We start from the raw sequence: 23070 nt of genomic DNA, 5'->3' as shown, positions 1-23070 counted from the left end.
GTGCGTGCAGGTGTAATGGTAGCCAGCTGGTGTGGTCTAGTAGCTGTGCAGTAAGTTAACCACCCTCCCGATGCCGATACTTGGGTTTTGGCCTTCTATGCTTGTGTGTGCGTGTGTGTGTGCAGGTGTAAGACATGGGTTTTGGCCTCATGGTTCTGTGTGTGTGTGTGTGTGGAGGTGTAAGACGTGGGTTTTGGCCTCATGGTTCTGTGTGTGTGTGTCTGTGTGTGTCTGTGTGTGTGTGTGTGTGTGTGTGTGTGTGTGTGTGTGTGGAGGTGTAAGATGTGGGTTTTGGCCTCATGGTTCTGTGTGTGTGTGTGTGCAGGTGTAAGACATGGGTTTTGGCCTCATGGTTCTGTGTGTGTGTGTGTGTGGAAGTGTAAGACGTGGGTTTTGGCCTCATGGTTCTGTGTGTGTGTGTCTGTGTGTGTGTGTGTGTGTGTGTGTGTGTGTGTGTGGAGGTGTAAGATGTGGGTTTTGGCCTCAAGGTTCTGTGTGTGTGTGTGTGTGTGTGTGTGTGCAGGTGTAAGATGTGGGTTTTTGCCTTCTATGCTTGTGTGTGTGTGTGTGTGTGTGTGTGTGTGTCTGTGTGTGCAGGTGTAAGACGTGGGTTTTGGCCTCATGGTTCTGTGTGTGTGTGTGTGTGTGTGTTTGTGTGCAGGTGTAAGATGTGGGTTTTGGCCTCCTATGCTTGCCCGCCTCCCAGTCCGAGGGTTCGACCCCGGGCAGGTGCAGGGCTGGACAACACAACGCAGGTTTCACAGGGGCCTGATTGGGATTCTCACTGCACAATCCCCCAGTAGTTTTGGCTTTGAAGAGGGCTTCTTGTCCGGTCATGTGACTGCGCTTGCTTCTTCTCAGCACCTGTCATGTTTAGAGGGGTCACCCCTTTCCTGAGGCCTGTGGTGGTGCAGAAGACATGCTCTCGGGATATGCTCTTCTCCCTTTTCCCTTCATGTTGTCACACTCACACACACTCACACACACACACACACACACACACACACACACACACACACACACACGTACTCATTTTAGGCTAGGTTCCCACAAAGGATAATGGCTTGTATGCTATTCTTGTATGTTGTGCTCACGTGTGTGTGTGTGTGTGTGTGTGTCATAAGCCTGTTTGTTAGCCTACCTGTGTCCTCCACAGCCTCTCTCCGATGGCCCACTTTTGTGTAAACCCTCTTCCTCTGTTTCCATCTACCTGAGTGTTAAACAACAAAGTTTCTTTGCGCTTCATAAATGATGTAGCAAAAGCTATTTTACCTCCACTGAAAAGCCGCATACTGTCCTCTCACTCCCCATAGCAGTTAGAGGAGACTGAGCCGGTGTGCTCATTCACGTGTTACCGACCGCCCGAGTGCATTTAGTAGATATTTAGTGGGCACAGGTCTCTAGTTGGGGCAGCACTGTGTGAGACTGCGATGGTACTATGGGGGCAGGTGGCAGGGGGATTTCTGGTCAGATATCACACAGGCTGCCCAGCTTTGGGAGTTAAATCTGTACTCAAGGTAATTATGTTACGTAAGGGTTACCACTCATCTCCCAGTTGCATGTGTGTGTGTCTGTGTGTGTTTGTCTCTGTGTGTGTGTGTTAGCGACCTTTACCCCTTTTAACCCCGATGACACATGCTAAAAGCACTCTTGATACAGGTGTCCTGGCCTGTAGGTGGCCTTTGTTTTCCTAAACACTGAATCGCAGACTTGCGGTATCATTCACAGGTCAAAGTCGTGTACACTAAGACTCGTGTCGGACAGTAATCTGATTAACTCATGAAACTGGTTTATCATTAGAGTACGTACAGTATCCTCTGATCGTGTTGAGGAACAACAATGCTGGCCTCGGCCAGCTTTGGCTTCTTCTCCGTGCGTTCACACAAGGTTTTATCCACTTTTTGTAGGAACTTAAATAGACAAAGCAGAAACTCCTGACATCAGCAAAACAGACAGGAGCATCTCAATATCATTTCAGACTGGGTAGAGTTCACATTAGTTCACAATATGAATGATTTTGTAATCGTCTCAGGGCTCATATGAACAGCTGTGACACGTGTCAGTTAGCCAAAGTGAGCCACACTAGTAATTTCAATTTCAATTTTCAGTTTAATTTCACTTATAGAGCGCCAAAACATTGTCTCATGGCTCTTTACAGAGTGTTAAACATTCAGAGAGGGCCCATGAGGGGCAGGGAAAAACTCCCTAGAATTGGAGATGCATATAGGTGTATCTATTAAGTGTATATAGTAGGCTATCACTGGTTTTGACTAAAAACAGCATTACCTGTGCAGCCTGGGACAATGTCTCCCGGCAAAGAATGTTTATGATGTTTTTCTGTCTCATGTGAAACAAGGGGCCCAGGAATGCCATTTCCTGTCAGAGGATGTCTACAATGGATGAAAGAGAGAGAATTGTCAATGTCGATATTTAATAAAGAGTTTGAGTCTGCCTCCTCTCTCCGGCTCACATACACAGAAACACAGCTCTCTGTTCCTTTTCCTCTGTCTCTATCTGTTCATTTCTATCTGGTCTTTCTTTCTCTTTCTTTCTCTCTCTTTCTCTCTCTTTCTCACACACTCTTTAGCAGAAGGTTCTCTGCTCGCAAATCAGCCCTCATGTCCTAGAACAGCAAATTTCACTAATTGAGTTCCAGGCCTGATTTAAAGGCCTATCGGTAAACGCAGCGAATGGTAAAACCCTCCTGTTGGTCTCCTACATCGTCCTTCGTTGACCCCCCCCCCCCCTTGCCCCACTGTGTTTAGTCCAATAATTGTAGTGCTGCTGGGTAGAAAGACACACTCTGATAGATAGATACTTTATTGATCCCCAAGGGGAAATTCAAGACATAAAAAATGATGGAATCTTACATGAAGTACGAGCCTTGTCATGTCTCAAGTTAGTCTGGCTTTCATGAAAAGAGGAGTTTCTAAAGAACGTATCGTGTTATGATGAACCCATTGTGTCTAAGGGTGTCACGATTTCGATTTTATTTCGAAATCGATCGAAATTACATCTCAATCTCGAACTTCGAACTTAAAAGTAGAATCGACGATGCAGCCACACCCCCAATGTCACGTCCAGCATGTATGCCAAGACGCACAAACACACATGCACGTGCTGAACTGCAGCGTCAACACTCCGATCGCTGCAGCCAGTTAAAATATAGGCCTACACATCAACCTACCGAAATCAAAGCCCCTCTTGCTACTTTGAAATCACCGGTGTGGAAGTATTCGTTCATTCACGTCAATTAAAACTAATTTAGCCCACTCAACTTAGCCAGTGAAAAGATGGTCTAATTACAGTCCAAAGTTACTTTAAGGCTTAAAATGCACATTTATAAGTACATATTCCATGAACACTAACCTTGGGTCTTTTCGGAGTGTGCTGAAACAATCAAATTAACATTCTGTGTTGTTTCATTTCAATATGTTCACGTCTCTGTTTTAGCCTAATGTTAGTTCTGTTTACATTACAACCTTGCGGTTGGAACGGTTTCAAAGCGGTTTCAAAATAAAAGCCCCCTGAAAAAGAAAAGGAAAAGACCAAAAAGAGTAAATAACATATAAGGAATGCATTAATAGTAATATTTGAAAAAGATCGAAAATCGAATCGAATCATGACTTTAAAATCGAAAATTACATCGAATCGAGGATTTGGAGAATCGTGACACCCCTAATTGTGTCTGAATGTTGTGCAAATGGAAAGGTAATGTTGAGCCTCCCAGTGTGTGTGTGTATACATGCTCTGGTCAGAAGTGTGTGTGTGTGTGTGTGTATACGTATACGAAAGGTAATGTTGAGCCTTCCAGTGTGTGTGTGTGTGTGTATGTATACGCTCTGGTCAGAAGTGTGTGTATGTGTGTGTGTGTACATATACGAAAGGTTATGTTGAGCCTCCCAGTGTGTGTGTGTGTGTGTATACGCTCTGGTCAGAAGTGTGTGTGTGTGTGATGTGTATACGTATACGGAAGGTAATGTTGAGCGTCGCAGTGCTAAATCACACAGCCACAGACCCTTCAGATCCATTCGTCTTTGGATCGTCCTGTCTTTTCAGGCCATTCTGGACACTGCTGTCCTGTCCGTTACCTGGCCTGTCCCTGGCTTCACTGTCCCTGGCTTCACTGTCCCTCCATTTACCGGCAGCGGTTTATGCCCTAGGCTCTTTAGTCTGGTGGCCGTCCATGTGATACCGGATCCTAAGAACCGCTTTGTCACTGGGGACTGCTGTGAGCCCCTTAAAGGTGTCTGGTGAGGACGGCTTTTTAATCCCGCCACAGCCGAGCCTATATTTAGCCTGCCGTTGTTGGGTTTTTTCCCTTTAGGATGAGATGTCATGCTTGAAGTCCTTTAGCCTTTTTAACCTTTTGTTGGGAGTTGTCAGAAGGGGGCCTGCTGTACCAGATGCATGCAGCTGTGCGGCGGCATGAGGATTTAGGCCTTAGCTTTAATAGCGCCGGTCATTCTTGGGATTCAGGAAGCAACAGGCCAGAGCAATGCTGTTGAAGTGATAATAGGTAATTGAATATTGATCAGGGGTTGCTGAAGGCGAGAGGCCTTCTTGCTGGCCTCGGCAGGTTTACAACAGATATCACAAGATTGATCCTATGCAGAGTGAGCCTTTACATGCGCTCTCTCTCTCTTTCTCTCTCTCTCGCTCTCGCTCTCTCTCTCGCGCTCTCTCTCTCTCTATCTCTTGCGCGCTCTCTCTCTTTCTCGCGCTCTCTATCTCTCTCACTCTATCTCTCTCTCACGCTCTCTCTCTCTCTTTCTCTATCTATCTCTCACGCTCTCTCTCTCTCTCTCTGTCTCTCTCTCTCTTTATCTCTCACTCTTTCTCTCGCCCCTCTCCATCGCTCTCCATCCCTCTCTGTCCTGTCCAAACGTGTGTCCAACGCCGCAGGAGGAAGCGTCTGCGCTGTCTTTCTATTGTGTGTGTCTGTGTGTGGGCGGCCGTGTGGATGTTGGCTTGTGTGGGGGAGGGGATTGTTGGAAAGCCCGAGCGCTTTATGATAGTGGGGTTTGGGGATGGGAAGGGGGGGGGGGCAGTAAATATACCTTTTTTACGTCACCCTGTGTTGTAACTTTGTGTTCCGAAAAAAGACGCGTTCTTCAGCAGGAGGTTCCGTTATTGTCTCTGTGTGTAGTGTTGTGCGTCTTCCTGCAGATGGAAGCTCTGAGATTGCCTTAGCACAGTCAAATTATAGCGTATGGAAAGAACCGTAAATCTAGATGAATTGCACTCCTTAAGGCAACAGTGTAGTACAATACAATCAAATGCTGATGAAAGCCTGTTGGATGCATCTGTGCTCACAGAACCGAGCAGTTTTTGCATTGCATTTTTTAAAGTTTATTAGCACCCCAAGCATCATCATTGTTGGGTGCAGGGAGTTTGAAATCTTGGAATGCCTTGGTGTGAAATAGAAATATTAAAACTGAATAAAAGTGTTAGAGATACAGGTTGTTGTACGAAGTTGTAATGTAAAATGTTTTAATTTTTTCAACCCATCCTGTTGGCAAAAGCTGACATGCTCCTTTTCTCCTCTCACTCACACTCACACTTACACACTCTCTCTCACCCAGGGCCAGGTTAAGGTCATCTGGGGCCCGGGGCAGAGGCCTCCCCGAGACCACCCCCCTGCCCCCCCCATTTTTTCCAATATATATTACTATTATTAATTCAATTATGACAGATAATGTAAAAATTAAATTTGCATTTATATTGTGGAACTGTATAACCAACATACAATTGTACTAACATACAAAAAACAAGTAGCCTACAAACATGGGGCAATGCATAAAAAAAATTAACCATGAAATATTACTTAAACTAAGGCTTGAAAAAAACTGCCAGTGGTACCCAGGTCAGCCTAAAATGTGCAACTCCCGAACTCTGAACTCATGAAACATTGTAGCCTAGAGTTAGGCGTGCACGCACACAGCCACATCATGATGCATTGTAACACGCTGTCTGTACATTGTGAACACACAGCCCTAGCCAGCCATGACGTCAAATACATTGAAACACGCAGTCTAGTTCACACACACAGCCCAACCACAGCAAATACAAACAAGGGGGGTGTTGGAGCAACGGTAACGTTGTCAGGGACAGGGGTAGTATGCCTAGACGTGGACTTATCAATATTTTGATCCTCGTTTTGAAAAAAAGTGGACAGGGCGCCTGCAGGAATAAATGCGATGGTACGCACACACCCACCTAACTTTCAATGCTTTGATAATATTTGTCCCGGTTAGGTTCCTGCATTGGTCAGTTAAAAAGTAGCCTACATAGTAGGCTAATGACCTCCACATGCAATATCTTTACAACAACGCCTAACAACAACCTATTTATTTGGACAACTTTGTATAGCCCTATAAAGGCTAAAGTTACCTTTAGTTTTGTTCTAGCGAAGGCTACGTTCACGTAAATGGCTTTAAACAGCGGTAATGCTAGCCATTTTGACAAGCACAATAATCTTGCCTACCTTGTGCTTGCGGCTTGCCCATTTGAAATAACTCCTCGCTTTGCTGTCTCCATCCTTTCTGTTTTCGTTGTTTAAAAAAAACTTGCTATATCCATGATGAGTTTCGAGTTAATGAATTAGCTTATAACATTGTGTGCTGATAACCAGCATAGATAGTAATAGAAAACAACAAGCTAGCCGACAACTTCTGTAGCATGAGTATGTAGGCTCCTGCTCAAACAAAAGGTGCACGCGTGCATAGTTCTGCATTAAGTTGATTTTGATAACGTGTTTACAAACTTTACTTTACAGAAAATTGTAAATAGCCTAATGGAATACTGTGCAGAGTTGGGAAGTTATGGTAGCCTAGACCTATTTGGTCTGAATACACACACAGGGGCAATTCTCTCTCGTTGTTGAGTAGCCTGATGATACGCACAGTGCGTACTTGGGTTTTGGCGCGCCTTACTGAGAACGTCTGGCTGCCGCTCTCTCTTTTTTCGAGCTCCGCTTTCATATTTCCTAATTGTCTCATGCGAAGCCATTGTTGTCTGTAATAGCATGCATTGATACGGGCAAAGACAGGTGACGATAAGACATTTTTTTTCTTTTTTAAATGTCCCGCACCGGGGCCCCCTAGTGGCCGGGGCCCGGGGCAGCAGCCCCTTTGCCCAATGCCCAAACGCGGCCCTGCTCTCACCCACACTCTCTCTCACACGCACACATGTTGTGGTCGGTGGTGCGGCGTCACGGGTGGAGCACAGCTGAGCCCTCGCGTTCTCAGGGCCTGTGGCGGCTGTGACGCCTCTGATTGAGTTGTTGGCAGTGTGCGGAGGCCCCTTCTAATCCCCGTGCTTTGGAGGGAGTTAAGCTACAGCAAGGGCTTGCTGGTCATTTTAAGCCCCAACTAAAACCCCAGTTGCTCATTGAAGTCCACCCCACCCCTTTCCTCTCAACGCCACGTGACGGGGCCCCTTGGCTCAGGCGTAGGTCAGACTCCAGCACGATGCAGGACGAACTCACATGGCCCAAGTGTGTGGTGCTTCTTTCGTGACGTGGAGACCTGTGGGGACAACCACACCCTGATTGAGGGAAAGGTTGTGTGATGGACAGATGGGTAGAGGAGAGAGAATCTGTTGAATGAGGATGTGGAAGACTGGAAAAGCGATGGTGGGAGGGAAAGTTGGAGGGGTGCAGTGAAAATGAGATGGGGACCTTGCTTCAGCCATTACACTGTATGAGCCCCCAGAAGACAGTAATGCCTCTGAATGACAGCATTACAGACAGTTGTTGCCTCCTAGTGTGTTTCTATGTTCTGGTTTGTTTTGGCAACGTAAGAGGGACTGGTTGAGTGTGGGGATGGTGAGGGCGGACATTGGCACCACGGGCATTGGCGGACATCTGCCACATATCATTACCCACCCTCAGGGGGCTGTGGGTGAGGTCATGGAGTTTGTGAATGATGAGCCCCCTGTGTTTTTCATAACAAACTTTGTTCATTGACAAAAGTGATTTGTTGAAAAGTGTTCTTGTAAGTCCACCGTGCCTCCAGTGCTGTTGCAGACTAGCCTATCACTACTCTCATTAGTATGATGGGCTACTGATGACCATTAACATATCTACTGCTCTACTACAATCGACCATCAGCCCTGCTACACATACAGTGAAATAAAGACATTAATTAATATCAAATGGCTTTATTTTAAGGTTTCATAAATGTTATAATTTTATGTTTTTTCCCCTGAAGATTCTTTTTTTCTCACTGCAACTGATATAATTATTATTATTATTATTATTATTATTACTATTATTAAAGAATCCAGTTGTCATTTTGAGATTTTAAAGATCATAACTAACCAAGTGTGTGTGTGTGTGTTGCCATAACAGGTGGTTTTAGTCCGCTGGAACGAACCCTTCCAGAAGTTGGCCACCTGCGACACTGATGGAGGCATCTTCGTGTGGATCCAGTATGAAGGCCGCTGGTCTGTGGAGCTAGTCAACGACCGTGGAGCTCAGGTAAACCCCCTCCCACCCCCCACCCCCCATTTTAATGTGGTGTCACGAAAAGGAAGTAACACATTGATTCTGAGCGGTCAGTCCATTTATCACCCAGCGGAGTAAAAATGATGTATAGCTCTGTAAGGATTTATGTTAATTAGAATTGAATAGGTTCAAATGAGGTCGAGGCTAAGCCTACTATGATTATGTAAGAACTAATGGAATGTATGTGATATGTAATGTTAGATTATGGAATGCTTAAGTATAAGTAGTACAACTAACACAGATTTATACAACACTTTTAAAATACTTGTAATTCTTTGTTTTTGCACTTAAAAGACTTACTAGAAAGTGTCCTCACTCAAATCGGCTTAGACTCTTACGACTCCTTTTTTCATGTTAGAATATGAACAAGGGATTAGACATCTGATTCCTTTATTCTGATGTTGCTTTATTTGTTTTGGCTTGACTGAGTGACATGGAGGTCTGAGAGGTCATGGAGGACTTCACGGTGTCACAGTGAGCTATGGCTTCTCAGCGCCCAAGTCTCTCCTCCCTTTAAATTCCAACAGACTGTCTCATTTTGCGTTGTTAAATCTATAAATAGGCCTTATATTTGAGAAAAGGTTAAAGTTCATGGAGATTTGAAAAAAAAAAAAAAGGATGTCATGCTAAATGTTGGTTGGATTTCACTGCAAGTGGCTAAATATAGCCGCAGTTTTTGTTCCTCGCATGCCAAAATAACTTTAAGTTTTATTAGTCCAAGAAAGATCCTTTTTATGAGCAGCATGCTGATCAAAAGCCTTCTCCAGTGGTGCCATGTCAGAATAGAGAATGTTGTCATTTTGCGGAGAACGCTCCCAATGAGGTTCCTAATATAACCACAAAGCCACGTCCTCGCAGTGAGAGCGCTGTACGCATCATAAGGCGGACATCCATGCCTCTAAGTATAGCCTTTTGTTTGCGCTTCATCTTTTGTAGGTCAGCGACTTCACATGGTCACATGATGGCACACAGGCGCTCATCTCCTACCGCGACGGCTTCGTGCTGGTGGGATCTGTCAGCGGTCAGAGACACTGGTCGTCCGAGATCAACTTGGAGAGTCAGATCACCTGTGGCATCTGGACCCCTGATGACCAGCAGGTAAGACAGTGCGGAGGCCTGTAAGGCTAGAGTTGACCTGGGCAGGTAAGGCAGTGCAGAGGCCTGTCCGCCTAGAGTTGACCTGGGCAGGTGCTAAACTGCAGACTGCCCCCCCCCCCCCCCCCCCCTTCATTTCTCTCCACTGAAGACCCCATTCAATAATAATCATGTTTTTAGTCTTGCTAGATGTTACGTAAACATTATTCACAGCATCACAATTAGCTGTTTAATAATGTTGTCAAGCCAGCCTGTTTTACTATTACATTTCTGTTACTTTACTGAAGGGGAAAGAAATGGAATAACCACTTTATCCTACCAATTTCACACTCCAACTTGTAGGGGACCTTGTAAAATTCGCTCTTTATCTTCTTCAGAATTGTATTCCAGTTCAAACATGTATGGTTGAAGTACTCCAATGTTAGCCATTGTGTTGCAGTGTGTAGTAGCAAAGATGCTTTAAAAGATGCTCATCCTTCTGAAGATCTGATTTTGAGGAACAGAGAAGAGTTTTAGGTTAGGATAGTTTTGCAATAAACTGCTGAAGTTATGGTTATGGGATTTGGCAGACGCCTTTTGTCCAAAGCGACACACAAATACAAAAACAACATAAGATTTAAAAGGGAACAGATTAGAAGTCCGACATTAACGCACCCAGCAGTGTTAGAAGAATGATCTAGCTGTAGCAAGATGAGGAAACGGTCTAGATCTAGTAAGATGAGACAATGATGAAGATCTAGCAAGATGACAGAATGATCCAGTTTTACAGGGAAGAGTGAATTGCTTAGATCTAATGAGGTGAGGCAGTGATCCAGATTTAGCAATATGAGATAATAAGAATAAATCTAGTGAGACGAGACGGTGGTATAGATCTAGAACGATAAGAGGATGATCTTGATTGTACAAGATTAGAGAATGATCTTGTTTGAGCTAAATGAGCCTATTACTTGCATGGTCTCTGAATACTAAATGACTAAAAGGAAAATGCAACACTGCTTACCCCACGGTACAGGTGGCTTATTGGAGTAAGCAGCGTTGCACTTTTCTGTTACTCTGAAGTTTTCCTTGCGAAATAGCTGCACCTGCAGTATAATCTATCCAGGTGTGCAGGCTCCTCTCCATCTTCTCTGAGTACTAAATACAAATGGATTTTAATCACAAAGGAATGGCAGAAGCAACCATGTATTTAGAATTGGAATGTTCTCAGGGTTGTGTTCCGGCCTGCTGTGGCCTGGTGCGTCTTGTTTTTGTTGTGTCTGCTGGCCTGGTGTGTTTTTGTTGTGTCTGCTGGCCTGGTGTGTGTTTTTGTTGTGTCTGCTGGCCTAGTAGTGTGTGTAGTGTGTTGTTTTTAGTTGTGTGTCTGGCCAGAGGGGTATTTCACGAAACCTAGATAAAGGATTAAGCTGGGATTTTTTGGTTAGCCTGCATGAATTTAGACTTGACTTGGTTTCACAAAAGAGATGGCACATAAGTTACCAAGGGGATTTATTCTCTGCACCTAGCCTGGTCCCGACGAGGCTAACAGCCAGGCTTAATTAATTCTAATGTTAATTATTTTGTCTTATTGGTTCAGCCAAAGTCCTTTTAGGCAAGTCCCTCCACTCGGCGGCCATATTGCAACGCTTTTTGGGCACTCATCGGGCATCCTATTCGGCAGAAATGCGCGTGCGCAAGGCTTCACGACACCAACCTTGCTCCAGCGGCGAGTTCACAACACATGATTGGCAAAAAAAAAAAAAATGTTTGCACATGATTGGCACAATGTCTTCACAACACACCATATGATTGGCTCAGTGTATTCACATGTCGACGTTTTGCCGAGGAAGGGGTGGGATATGTATAGACAACGGCCATATTGGCGTTACAAACTAACCCCATGCATTTCTATGGAGGATTTTTTGAGTGCTGTGTCTCCTCATTAGAAAGTCTCTGTTTCAGCCAGCTGTCATTCAAATCAGATTTCCATGTGAATTTTTTAAGAGCTTTATTCCATTTATATACTATTTGCTACATGTAGCCTATTTACTCGCAAAACACAACAGATTGTCTGCCTAATACCATATGGTTATTTTAATTATGGTCGCCTTATAATTATGACCGCCGCGCAGCGAAGCGGCGGTCATATAGGTTTAGTCAGATTTTTTTTCTTTCTTTTTTTTTTTTTCTTTTTCTTTTTCGCATGTCCAAATTTCCGTCAAGGATTCCCGGGACACTGTAGGACCGGGGTACACGAAACTTGGTGGGCATGTAACCCCACATGGATAGCATGAAACCTCCTGTTTTCGTTTTGATCTGTAGCCCCCCCCCGCTGGACTGGACCCCCCGAAAGGAGGGTAGGGCAGACACAGTTTTCTGTGAATATCTCGAGAACCGTAGGGTTTAGGAGGACCTTTTTTTTTTTGTATGTTGATCTCAAAGGGCCATGTCAACCCATTCCATAACCACTCATTTCATGTATAGCGCCACCTAGTTAAACACAAAAAAGTAAAAATGAGGTGTTGTAATCGCAGGTATCTGTGACCTAACATAGTCAAAACTGCACGAAATTGGAAGTGTAGGATCATTATGACACCCTCTGAATGCACGCCAAGTTTCGTGGAATTCCGTTCATGGGGGGCCACACAATAAATTAATTTATGTTACTATACACCAACTGGCCTGTAGGTGGCCGGAGACAGTTTTCTGTGAATATCTCGAGAACCATAGGGCCTAGGAGGTCCACCTTTTTTTTGTATGTTGGTCTTAAGGGGGCATGTCAATCTATCCCATTACCACATATTTCATGTGTACATTTAGTGACCGTACACCAACAAGGATTCCCGGGACACTGAAAGACCCGGGTACACGAAACTTGGTGGGCATGTAACCCCACAGGGATAGCATGGAACCATCGCTTTTCGTTTTGATCTGTAGCCCCCCCGCTGGACTGGACCCCCCGAAAGGAGGGTAGGGCAGACACAGTTTTCTGTGAATATCTTGAGAACTGTAGGGCCTAGGATGACCAATTTTTTGCGTATGTTTGCCTCCAGGGGTCATGTAAACCCATTCCATATGCACACATGTGCATAAACAGAATTATGAACAGGCAAGATGGGGGTGGGGTTGTATAAAATGTATATTACATGTGAAATCTATGAACTAATCATGTTTTAGTACTTGTTGTCTAGCAGATACAAGTGAGAATTGAGTGTGCATAATGCAATTCAGTGAGACAGTTAGAATCATATATGCCTTTCAGCGTGACTTTTTTTTGTGGAAAACATGTGCTGGACTGGGCAGCGGTCATATTTTGTACCGCTCTGCGGTACATCTAGTTATTAACATACTTGTTGTTTGCTTCTTTTGTTGATAGATGTTTTACGAATAGCCTACTCTAGTCGTGATTGGAAGTGGAGGGGCATTTTTTCAAAGGTGTTTTCAACTAATTTGGTAATAAAGACAATATAAAGGTGTATATAGTCATACTATGTGCATCTTAGCAGTGGCAAGCGCTGTCTTAATGACGTGCGTGCCGAGACAAGGAAGCACTCACACGTGGGCGCATACATAAATTTGCATTCAGTTAGTCTACTACACCTACTCCCGCTGTTTTACAGAAATAGCCATGATTCCCCATTCAAAAAAGGAAAACTTTACTTCATTGTTAGTCTATATCAAAAGCGGTTGTTCACTTTGTGTGGATGACGCTATTTTCCGCGTCTTTTTTTTTTCCAACCGTGAGTTCTTTGGGGCAGAAACGGGAATACGCATGTATCCTGAATTACTTACACCTGGCTGTCCTAGTCGCTTCTACTCATCCTGGATTGGCGTTAGTGAAATGAGTTGAGCTAGGATGACCAGAAAACGCTATGTCAAACCTCGCTTTATCACTTATCTTGGATTTCTTCATTCTGCCTCTGGTGTGTGTTGGCGTTTGTGATGTCTGTTGGACGCCTACACTGCACTCACACCCCAGTCAGAGTCTCTGTCGGTCAGTGAGACGTGTCAGCCAGGCCTCTGATCTCTCTCTGTCAGAATTCTGTCAGAATGGATCCCGTCAGATCAACTCCCTCAACCCCATCCCACACCATCCCAACAGCCCTGTTTCATTAGCTGTTGCTTTCTTAAACCCTCCAGTCAGCAAAGGTCCTGCGCTTCCGTACAATTCCTTGCTGCAGGATTGATTGCTAAAGGTTGACAAACCTACGATGGGCACAGCTGTGCCAGAAACGAGCCATGGGGAAGAGTGCCAGGTTCACAGTATCCGTAAGCAGTGATTGCTGTTACAGCCCATGTAGTTAAGCTGTAATAACATCAAACATGAGTGCAGCTATAACTAGGATTTGAGATTTCTCATTTGATACTGTCATTTGGACTGTACTAAAACTGTATGTACTACATGTGACCAAAGCTTGAATTGCTTTTCCTTTCGATATTTGTACTGCAAAATTAACTTGCTACCTCATAAAATGCATTATTCCACTATTTCACAAGCCTACAATGAGTCTGCCTTTTGAATGAATTCTGATGATGAATCAGGCCTCCTACATCTCATTGTAATACGCTGAGAGCACACACTTATTATACCCTAGGCCACTGAGAGCACACACTTATTATACCCTAGGCCACTGAGAGCACACACTTATTATACCCTAGGCCACTAAGAGCACACACTTATTATACTGTAGGTCAGTGATTTTCAACCGCATTCCGCAGCACACCAGTGTACCGTGAGAGATCATTAGGTGTGCCGTGTCCAATTTCACTTTCACATCGGTCCAAAAACATGTATTATTTAGTTGTTGCAAATAGTAGGCTATGCCATTGTTGAGCATCTGTGCCTGCAATGTAGTGACTTGCTAAGTAAATAAATAGTCTTTCATGTCAGTGGGTGACAGTAGGTAGTGCAATAATGACCTTGTTAATTAAGTGATGCGCACAAAAAGTGGCAGTGAAAAATAGATATTAGAGATACCGTATTGGGCTCCAGAACGTAGGGTACGTAAATAGTGCTGCTATCATGGTGGGGGCAACAATCACTGGAGGCCAATGGAGAAACGGGTGTCTCTGATTGGAAATCAGGCAGGTGTCTCTTGATTGTCGGCAAATGTTGCCCATAAGTGTTTGCCCCCAGCAATATGACCGTCGTGATCATGTAGTCTATGCCACTTAATAGAACTCAACGGACAATTCCGTATCTAGCTTTTTAATATCTATGGGTGAAAAAACGTAAAACTGTGATACATAAATAGGCCTAGCCTACTTGAAAAGGGAAAAAAAAGACTCTGAACTGTAAACAAATGGGGAGACTTGCTGTATTAGGCTACAGTGTGTAATTTTGCTACAGTTTTGGTTGGTGGTGTGCTGTGGGATTTTTTTTTTATGTAAAAAATGTACTGTGGCCCAAAAAAGGTTGAAAAACACTGCCCTAGGCCCATATCCAGGCTCTGATTCATCTGTCCTGCTCTACGCTGCCCCCTGCAGGTGCTGTTTGGCACAGCTGATGGTCAGGTGATTGTGATGGACTGCCACGGCCGCATGCTGGCCCACATCCTGCTCCACGAGTCAGACGGCATCGTGAGCATGGCCTGGAACTACCCCAACTTCCTGGTGGAGGATAGCAGCGAGAGCGACACCGATTCAGATGATTATGCTCCCCCACAGGGTAAGCGTCATTGTCCAGGGTCCTTCTGCCTTCTCTCTCTCTCTCTCACTCTCACTCTCTCTCTCTCTCTCTCTCCCCCCCCCCCCCGTGTTATTGCTGATTAAGCAGTTTTTCATCGACATTCTCTCACTCCAAATCATTTATTGGCTGCTGTAGTGAAACATGTTATCCGTTAAGCGTGTTGTTGAAGCCACTCTCAGCCCCTCATTCAGAATGCCTCCTGGAAAGGGATCTGGTCGGCCTTGTAGATGGAACTACTCAAAGTCCTGAAAGCTTCTTAAGAATAGTCTCACAGTGCCTGAGGCCTGTCCCCTAAATAGCACTTTTCTATTTTGAAGAGGTTAGTGGGTTCTGATTCCATCCAAGACGCAGCGTTCCAGCATCCAACAACTGTGCATTCTAGAGTGTTCAGACCAGCTTCACTTCATTGTTAGGATCAGGTCTACGCACAACCAGCCACAACCAGGAGCACTCAAAATTACAATGGACCCATAACACCCCCCTCTACACACACACACACACACACACACACACACACACACACACACACACACACGTGTCCCCACGTCCCCTATCCTTTGACCTTGCCCCCTTAATCCATCCTAGACACCCCCCCCCCCCTCCTAAAATAAGCACTGCTGCCGCTGCTGATGCCACCGAGTTAATCTGGAGCAGAGTGATGCTCCCCTGGGGCCAGAGTACTGCGAAAGCTTTATCCAGCTGTTCTGATTTCCCACTCGCCTGCCCTGTCTCGTGGTCAGCGCAGATGGAACCTGGGCGGTGCCCATCTGGCACTCCTTGCTAGTTTTTGGTACTATTGCTGTGTTCTGAACTGCCTCCCCTGCACCATCAGCGTACTGGGCAGCCGTGGCCTACTGGTTAGCACTTCGGACTTGTAACCAGAGGGTGGCCGGTTCGAACTCCGACTTGTAGGCCACGGCTGAAGTGCCCTTGAGCAAGGCACCTAACCCCTCACTGCTCCCCGAGCGCCGCTGTTGTTGCAGGCAGCTCACTGCGCCGGGATTAGTGTGTGCTTCACCTCACTGTGTGTTCACTGTGTGCTGAGTGTGTTTCACTAATTCACCGATTGGGATAAATGCAGAAACCAAATTTCCCTCACGGGATCAAAAGAGTATATATACTTATACTTATACTATACTATACTGTACTGCATGCATATTGAGTCTGGAAGTAGGATGAGCATTAGAAGTGCCGCTTTGAAGCATGTGTGTGTGAGTGAGTCTGAACTCGTAGACTTGGGATTGTGTGTGTATTTGTGTAAACTTAGCACAAAAAGACAATACGAGGTCATCCTGACTAGCTCTTATAGTTATCCTAACTGCCTAACCCTCTGAAAACTCTTTCAATTCAGGTTTCCACCCCCGTCATTCAGAGTGAGCATTTTCAGAGCCTATTACTTTGTAAGAATGCCGTGCTGGTTTGAACGGAGGTGGTAAAAGCTGCCTGAATAGGTGAGGCATGAAAAGCAGGACAAAAGCGCACATGTGGCGTTTAGGTGACCGCCACTAAAAGGCCCCTGCTGTTGGCCAGCTGGTAGTTGCCAGAATCATGAACGTCACGGCCATCATGCTGGGCTTGCGTCACCACATGCTCTTTGCCATTACTTCAGCTACTGATTCCATAAACTTCTCCAAAAAGTATCACTCCCTCCCTTCTTAAAAGGAAATCAAGACTGTATGTGCATCCTTGTCTTTTTGGGTGAAGTGTGCTTGCGGTGTTGTGGTGCTGTAATCAGGATTGATGACTGGCGGAAGACTGTTACCAGCACCATTACTTTAGGTACAGGTTCCATAAACTTCTCCAAAAAGTATCATTCCCTGTTACTATGGCTACATAATCCATACATTTAGCAAATAAATAGAAGGTTTATGCCTCTCCTCCTCCACCCTAATAGTTAGTTTAACTTGGCCTTGGCACCCCTCTTTAAAAACAAAAATCAAGTCCCCCAAGGTGCATGTGCTTGTCCTTTGTGTGCAGTGTGTCTGAGACTGTTGTTGTAATCAGGATGGATGACACGTAGAAGACTGTGTGTTTTCTGCTTTCTCATGACGAGCTGTAAACACTGGTGCACAAGGCAGCTCTGCAGCAGCAGTCTGTTAGAGGCAGTAGATACTGTATGCTTATTTCACATCTCCATTCACTTCCCTGTTTTCATAGTAACAGGAGCCCTTTGAACGTCATTGCATGCCATGTCAGGAGTCATGACTCAAAGTTCTTTGCTCAGAATCTCCTTCATATAACAAATGAAGAGGACCTGATGATGGTTCATCAGTCCTGTAATGTTTATCTGTATACCCTCTCAGCATTCCTCATCGTCCATGAGACCGGTTTCAGCTTGCCGCGAGTCCCACTGTCAGACCACACATGGTCAAACCCTCACAGCTTCACAGGTTTGGGTCCCAGTGTCCCTGTATTTTATGCACAACGTTTACGACCGGTGGCCTCCTTGAGATGATCAAATGAGGCGCATGTGAAGTCAGAGGGTGGTATGAATATGCAATGTGATTTGCAGGATGGTTATCTTATTGTTTGGCATACTCTTTTGTGTGTGTGTGGGGTGTGTCTCACTTGTGTGTGTGTTTAAGGGGGTGTGGATGGTCTTTACATTCTCCTGCGTAGGGGGTGATTCCCCATAGAAAAACACCTAATGTCGTCTGTCTTACAGAGAAGAGCAAGTCCCCCCCCCCCCCCCCATCATGTGTCAGATTGTCAGACAGGGAGTGTACACAATTCTAGGGAATTTGATAAAGTATGATGAGGTTTTACTGTTATCTGTGAGTAAGTCTCTTGACTATGAAGCATGATCAGAGTGGACATGGTTAATCTAAGCAACGAAAGCCCAAGGTTAGAGTTGGAGCTCTGAGTATGAGTTAAGAGTTACAGTAATTTATTTTTCTTTGTATAACATTTTGCAATGTTGAGGTGTGGCAAACTGCTGGTGACTAAAGCACTTCATGAGAAAGCATGGATGACTTTTCCTCTTAAGAATACATGATTTGATGATACATAGCATAAAACCTTTTATCAATGCTGCTGGGCAATCACATGACCGGTTCCTAGCGTTATGGGAATGGGATTTTGGTTTGGGTTTGGGTGGGTAATTTGGATGGTAATGACCAATGTCCTGCTAATGGTTTTAAAATCTTCAGGTTAAAAAAATAATATTTCCACTGTCTTTTTGGCGTTGTTCTGGCTGAGGTGTTTGGTATTGTTGAGAGAATTGCTTTAAAACTTAAACTGTTTACCATGTTGTTAGTCGCTTTGGTTAAAAATGCGTCAGCGTAATGTAATGTAATGGTTCCTGGTCTTGTTCTTTGTGTAGTGCACTGCCTGCGGCCACTGCTAACGGTCTGCTTCACTTCGGGAGACATCAACCTGATGAATAACTATGACGACCTCTCCCCCATACACATCCGCTCAGGGCTAAAAGGTGATAACTCCTGCATCAACATTTGTGATCTAAAAATGGAGATCAACATAGAACTGACTGATTCAAAGTTTGAAACATGGGTATAATTTATTGCAGTACACATTTATCATTTCAAACATGACTTTGTGAAATCGTCAGAAACCCTGTGTTATGAGTGTTATCCAACTGAGTGTGTGTGTGTGTGTGTGCTCCCTTGCAGATGTCGTGGTACAGTGGTGCTCTCAAGGTGACCTGCTGGCTGTGGCTGGGATGGAGAGACACGTAGTGTCTTCTGACCCTGCCTGCGCTCCCTCGGCAAGGAACGCCACCGTAAAATTCTACAACGTCCGCGGGGAGCACGTCTACACCCTGGACACACCTGCACAGGTGAATGAATCTCGTGTGTCACTGAAGACTGTCATAGCCATTAGTAATACCTAGTGGTTCGCTTGGATAGGATTAATTGTGCAATGGTGTGTGAGCTTATCACTTTGTAAGTGGTTGTAAAATGCCTAAAAGCAATGCAAAATTTGTATAGCTTTGATCAGTTTTGATTAGAATATAATCAAAAATGTTAAATATAATTGTGTGTGTTGTGTGTATGATTCGAGGCTTAAACTTGTTATAAAATGATGTATGTAATGTATATGTTTGTTTTTGTTTGTTTGCGCTCAGCGCCCCATCACCACGCTGTGCTGGGGCCACCGTGACTCGCGCCTGTTCCTGGCGTGTGGGCCGGCGCTGTACGTGGTGCGCGTGGAGCACCGTGTGGCCAGCCTGCAGCTGCTGTGCCAGCAGGGCATCGCCAGCGCCGTGCGTGAGGAGAAGGACGTGGCCAAGCTCACCATGCCCTCCCGCCTCGGAACCTACGTCACCACCGCCTTTGCACCCACCATCAAGGTACGTGTGCCTGAGAGGGATGGCTGGGGTGTATCTGTCACTGGTTACATCCTCTTCCTGCTTCCTTCCTTCATTTATATGACGTTGCAAAATAATTGCAAAAGAAATCCTGTAAAGCAGCGGTCCCCAACCGGGCCGCAGGACATTCCTAACCGGGCCGTAGCCTACGACATGAGTTTAAAAAAAAAAATGCATGCAAACTAAACTAAATTTAATATGCAATAATGTCACGTTTTTACATGGCATAGGCCTATATGCAGTTGTTTGATTGCACGCATGTTTGCATTATGCAAGGTCTATTTTCTTACGTCTGTCTGTCCCGCCTTCCACACTTTTACATACAGTAATTGCCTTCAGCGCTGCGCAGCCTCAGGTCAGCTCACTTCACTTGATCAGTTCTTGGTGAACGGTAGTGTCACACGAAGTTAGCTAAACTGCTAGAATGAACAACAAAAAACAAGCATCTTTAGCAGGTCACTGGCCAGAGTTGCGAGAGCCGCTGCAGAGATTTCTTACAGAAAAAAGTCACCGTTAGCTGCACATTTTAGTGATGAGGATTACCTGTGTGACATATTCGGGTTGCTTAATGACCTCAACCTGTCACTCCAGGGGAGAATGACGACTGTCTTTAAACTGGCAGATAAAGTCGCTGCATTTAAAGTTAAACTTGATTTGTGGGGACGACGAGTGTACCGGGGTGTATTTGATATGTTCCAAACAGTAGTGGGGGTTTTGGCAATGGCAGTGGGTCCGCAACCCATGTCAATATCCCGAATAGTCCTAACTTGTCAGCGCAGGAGGAAGAGCAGTTGATCGAAATTGCAAATGACGGTGGTCTTAAGAGTGTGTATAAGGAAACCTCTCTGGCGGGTTTTTGGATCAAAACCAAAGCAGAATATCCCGAGATAGCCGTAAAAGTGCTGAAAACGTTTCCCACCACGTATCTATGCGAGGCCGGGTTTTCGGCAATGACTGCAACTAAGACCAAATTGCGCAATCGACTGGACATTTCAAACACACTGAGGGTGTCACTGTCTTCTATCACCCCAGATGGAAGCTTCTTGTTGCAGGGAAACAAGCACAGGGCTCCCACTGATTATATTCATAATGCACGTTTAGTCCCCATCTTTTCCCCGCTGTTGTTGCAGGTAGTGTGCGCTTCACCTCACTATGTGCTGAGTGTGTTTCACTAATTCACGGATTGGGATAAATGCAGAGACCAAATTTCCCTCACGGGATCAAAAGAGCATATATACTTATACCTATACTTATTTTGCGAGAGAGACGCTCATGGCTTTCTCCAATGCTTCATAAGACGCATTCAAAGTTTTGACTTTCAATCCAAGGGCGACATATCGGATGCTTTCAGGACAATTTGCTTTTGTTTTAAATTATCCACCTTCATTTAAACGTGAATATGTGCTTGGTAGGCCTAATCAAAAAGACAATAATATGTGACATGCCCATGCCATCTATTGCCTGCTTAGAGGAGTTTATTGGCCGTTTTCAACACCTTTATTGTGCGAGAGGGACGCTCATGGCTTTCTCCAATGCGCCCACAGGCGTTTCACATGACGCATTTGGTACGTGTCCATAATCGCGGCAAAGCCCACCGCGGCGCACATAGCCCATGTTTTGTTCCCATATTTTGTTAAGCATGTTCACACTTATAGATGTAGCTTCAAGTTGTTCAATATTCATAGTTCATATTGTTCAATTTTCACTTCTTCAAGTTCACGTTTTCCACAAGAGATCGTTACCTTCACTGTTCCTACATAACTGGAGCTAGTTCTTTTCAAGTTATGCATACACAACACATATGGAACATGGAACCCCCGAACCCCCCCCCCCCCCCCGGTCCGTGAAAAAAAAATAGGAATCAAACTGGTCCATGGTACATAAAAGGTTGGGGACCCCTGCTCTAAAGGACTTCCATGGAACACCCTCATTCAGCTATATATTAATATATTTAACGAAGGATAATCTAATGGGATTTATTCAGTAATGCTGCAATTGAGTTCACTTTTCTCTGCACTTGATCAGTCTGAAGTTCACATGACTCATGATGTGTGTCCATTCAGCCCCCCATTCCTGATCCCAACAACATGCGGGACTTTGTCAGCTACCCCACGTCCGGGAATGAGCGCCTGCACTGCACCATGAAGCGCACGGAGGACAACCCCGAGGTGGGGGGACCCTGCTACACCCTCTACCTGGAGTATCTGGGTGGCCTCGTGCCCATCCTCAAGGGCCGCAGGATCAGCAAGCTCCGTCCGGAATTCGTCATCATGGACCCCAAGACCGATGGGAAGACCGGTGGGTGTTGTGTGGAACATGGGTGCAAGAGAGGTCAGAATAAAGTGGGAATGCTTCACTATTTGTTTTTATTCCTTGTCCACTTGTGCAATGAAATTCCAATTTTTAATCTAGTGATTTAATGAAAGTTATCTTTAAATGGGTAAGATTAGTCTAGGTGACTATGATAAGAATAATATCATGGAAATATATAGATGAAAACGAATCAAGGTTGAGTTGCTATCTTTACCATGGCAGTGGTTTGACTTTGGCTCTGTGTTCTTTCATTCAGATGAAGTCTATGGAAACACTTTGATCTCCTCCATGATTGACAGCTGCAACTGTTCCGACTCCAGTGACATTGAGCTTAGTGATGACTGGGTGGGCAAGAAATCACCAAAGATATCCAGGGGAAGCAAGTCACCCAAACTACCGCGGTACTAAAGTCTCCTGCCTGTTTACTCACACTTGTGCTCTTTTTTTCACATTTTCACGTTTTCGTTTTAAAGGCAGTGTGAAGAACAAGCTAAAATCATGCAATTGTGCATCAATTGCAAATCGGGCAAAAGCAATTGTGATTTTCTGTGTCTTAAAACCTTTTCCAACCTTCATTTTGCTATTTCATTTCAAATTATGTTATGTTGTTTGTTGTCCTACGTATGTTGAACTTTTATGTCGTAGGTAGTACAAGTAGGTATTCTGCATGCCTGTTGCACCTTGATTTCAACCTCTTTTTCCGTCTACTACCTTCTCTGTAGAGACTTAGTGTGTCCCTTTACCAACAGGATCAATATAGATCCCCGAAAGTCCCCAAAGCTCTCCCGTGCCACACAGGAAATATCACGATCACCACGGTTACCTATCCGGAAACCCTCCATTGGTTCTCCGAGCCTGACCCGCAGAGAGTTTCCACTTGATGACATCACACAGGTACCTGTAGCTGTGAATGGACTTTGTTACATCGCAGTGTCTCAGCTTAAAGACAGATTTCATTGTGGTTACTGAGGTGTGGTTAAAGAGCAATACCAAAATATTTGTTTGGAAGTGTTTTTGACTGTTAATAACTGGTGATTATTTGTTTCTTCAGCATAATTACCTTGCTCAGGTGACATCTAATATATGGGGAACCAAGTTCAAAATTGTTGGGCTTGCCACTTTCTTGCCAACAAATCTTGGCGCAGGTAAAATTCCTACCAA

General features: G+C 44.8%; 1 protein-coding gene across 2 annotated transcripts in view; it reads left to right on the top strand.

Annotated features, from left to right (window-relative positions):
- tulp4a (TUB like protein 4a) overlaps positions 1–23070 on the top strand; it is a 41971-nt gene that overhangs the window by 11872 nt on the left and 7029 nt on the right. The window contains exons 3-12 of one of the 2 annotated variants that reach the window (XM_076271645.1): positions 8354–8482; positions 9446–9607; positions 15068–15248; positions 18592–18699; positions 18899–19065; positions 19354–19578; positions 21660–21894; positions 22166–22310; positions 22659–22803; positions 22961–23054. In XM_076271645.1, the coding sequence (XP_076127760.1) occupies positions 8354–8482; positions 9446–9607; positions 15068–15248; positions 18592–18699; positions 18899–19065; positions 19354–19578; positions 21660–21894; positions 22166–22310; positions 22659–22803; positions 22961–23054 (1591 nt within the window). Of the gene's footprint in view, positions 1–8353; positions 8483–9445; positions 9608–15067; positions 15249–18591; positions 18700–18898; positions 19066–19353; positions 19579–21659; positions 21928–22165; positions 22311–22658; positions 22804–22960; positions 23055–23070 lie in introns of both variants that reach the window. The other variant, XM_076271644.1, reaches the window with a different exon arrangement.

Source organism: Alosa pseudoharengus, unplaced genomic scaffold, assembly GCF_046254945.1.
Source record: "Alosa pseudoharengus isolate Yale_2024_CS ecotype anadromous, Long Island Sound unplaced genomic scaffold, YU_APseudo_1.1 YU_APseudo_1.1_scf_7, whole genome shotgun sequence".
Classification (NCBI taxonomy): Eukaryota; Metazoa; Chordata; class Actinopteri; order Clupeiformes; family Clupeidae; genus Alosa; species Alosa pseudoharengus.
This window is presented reverse-complemented; position numbering and strand designations above follow the sequence as displayed.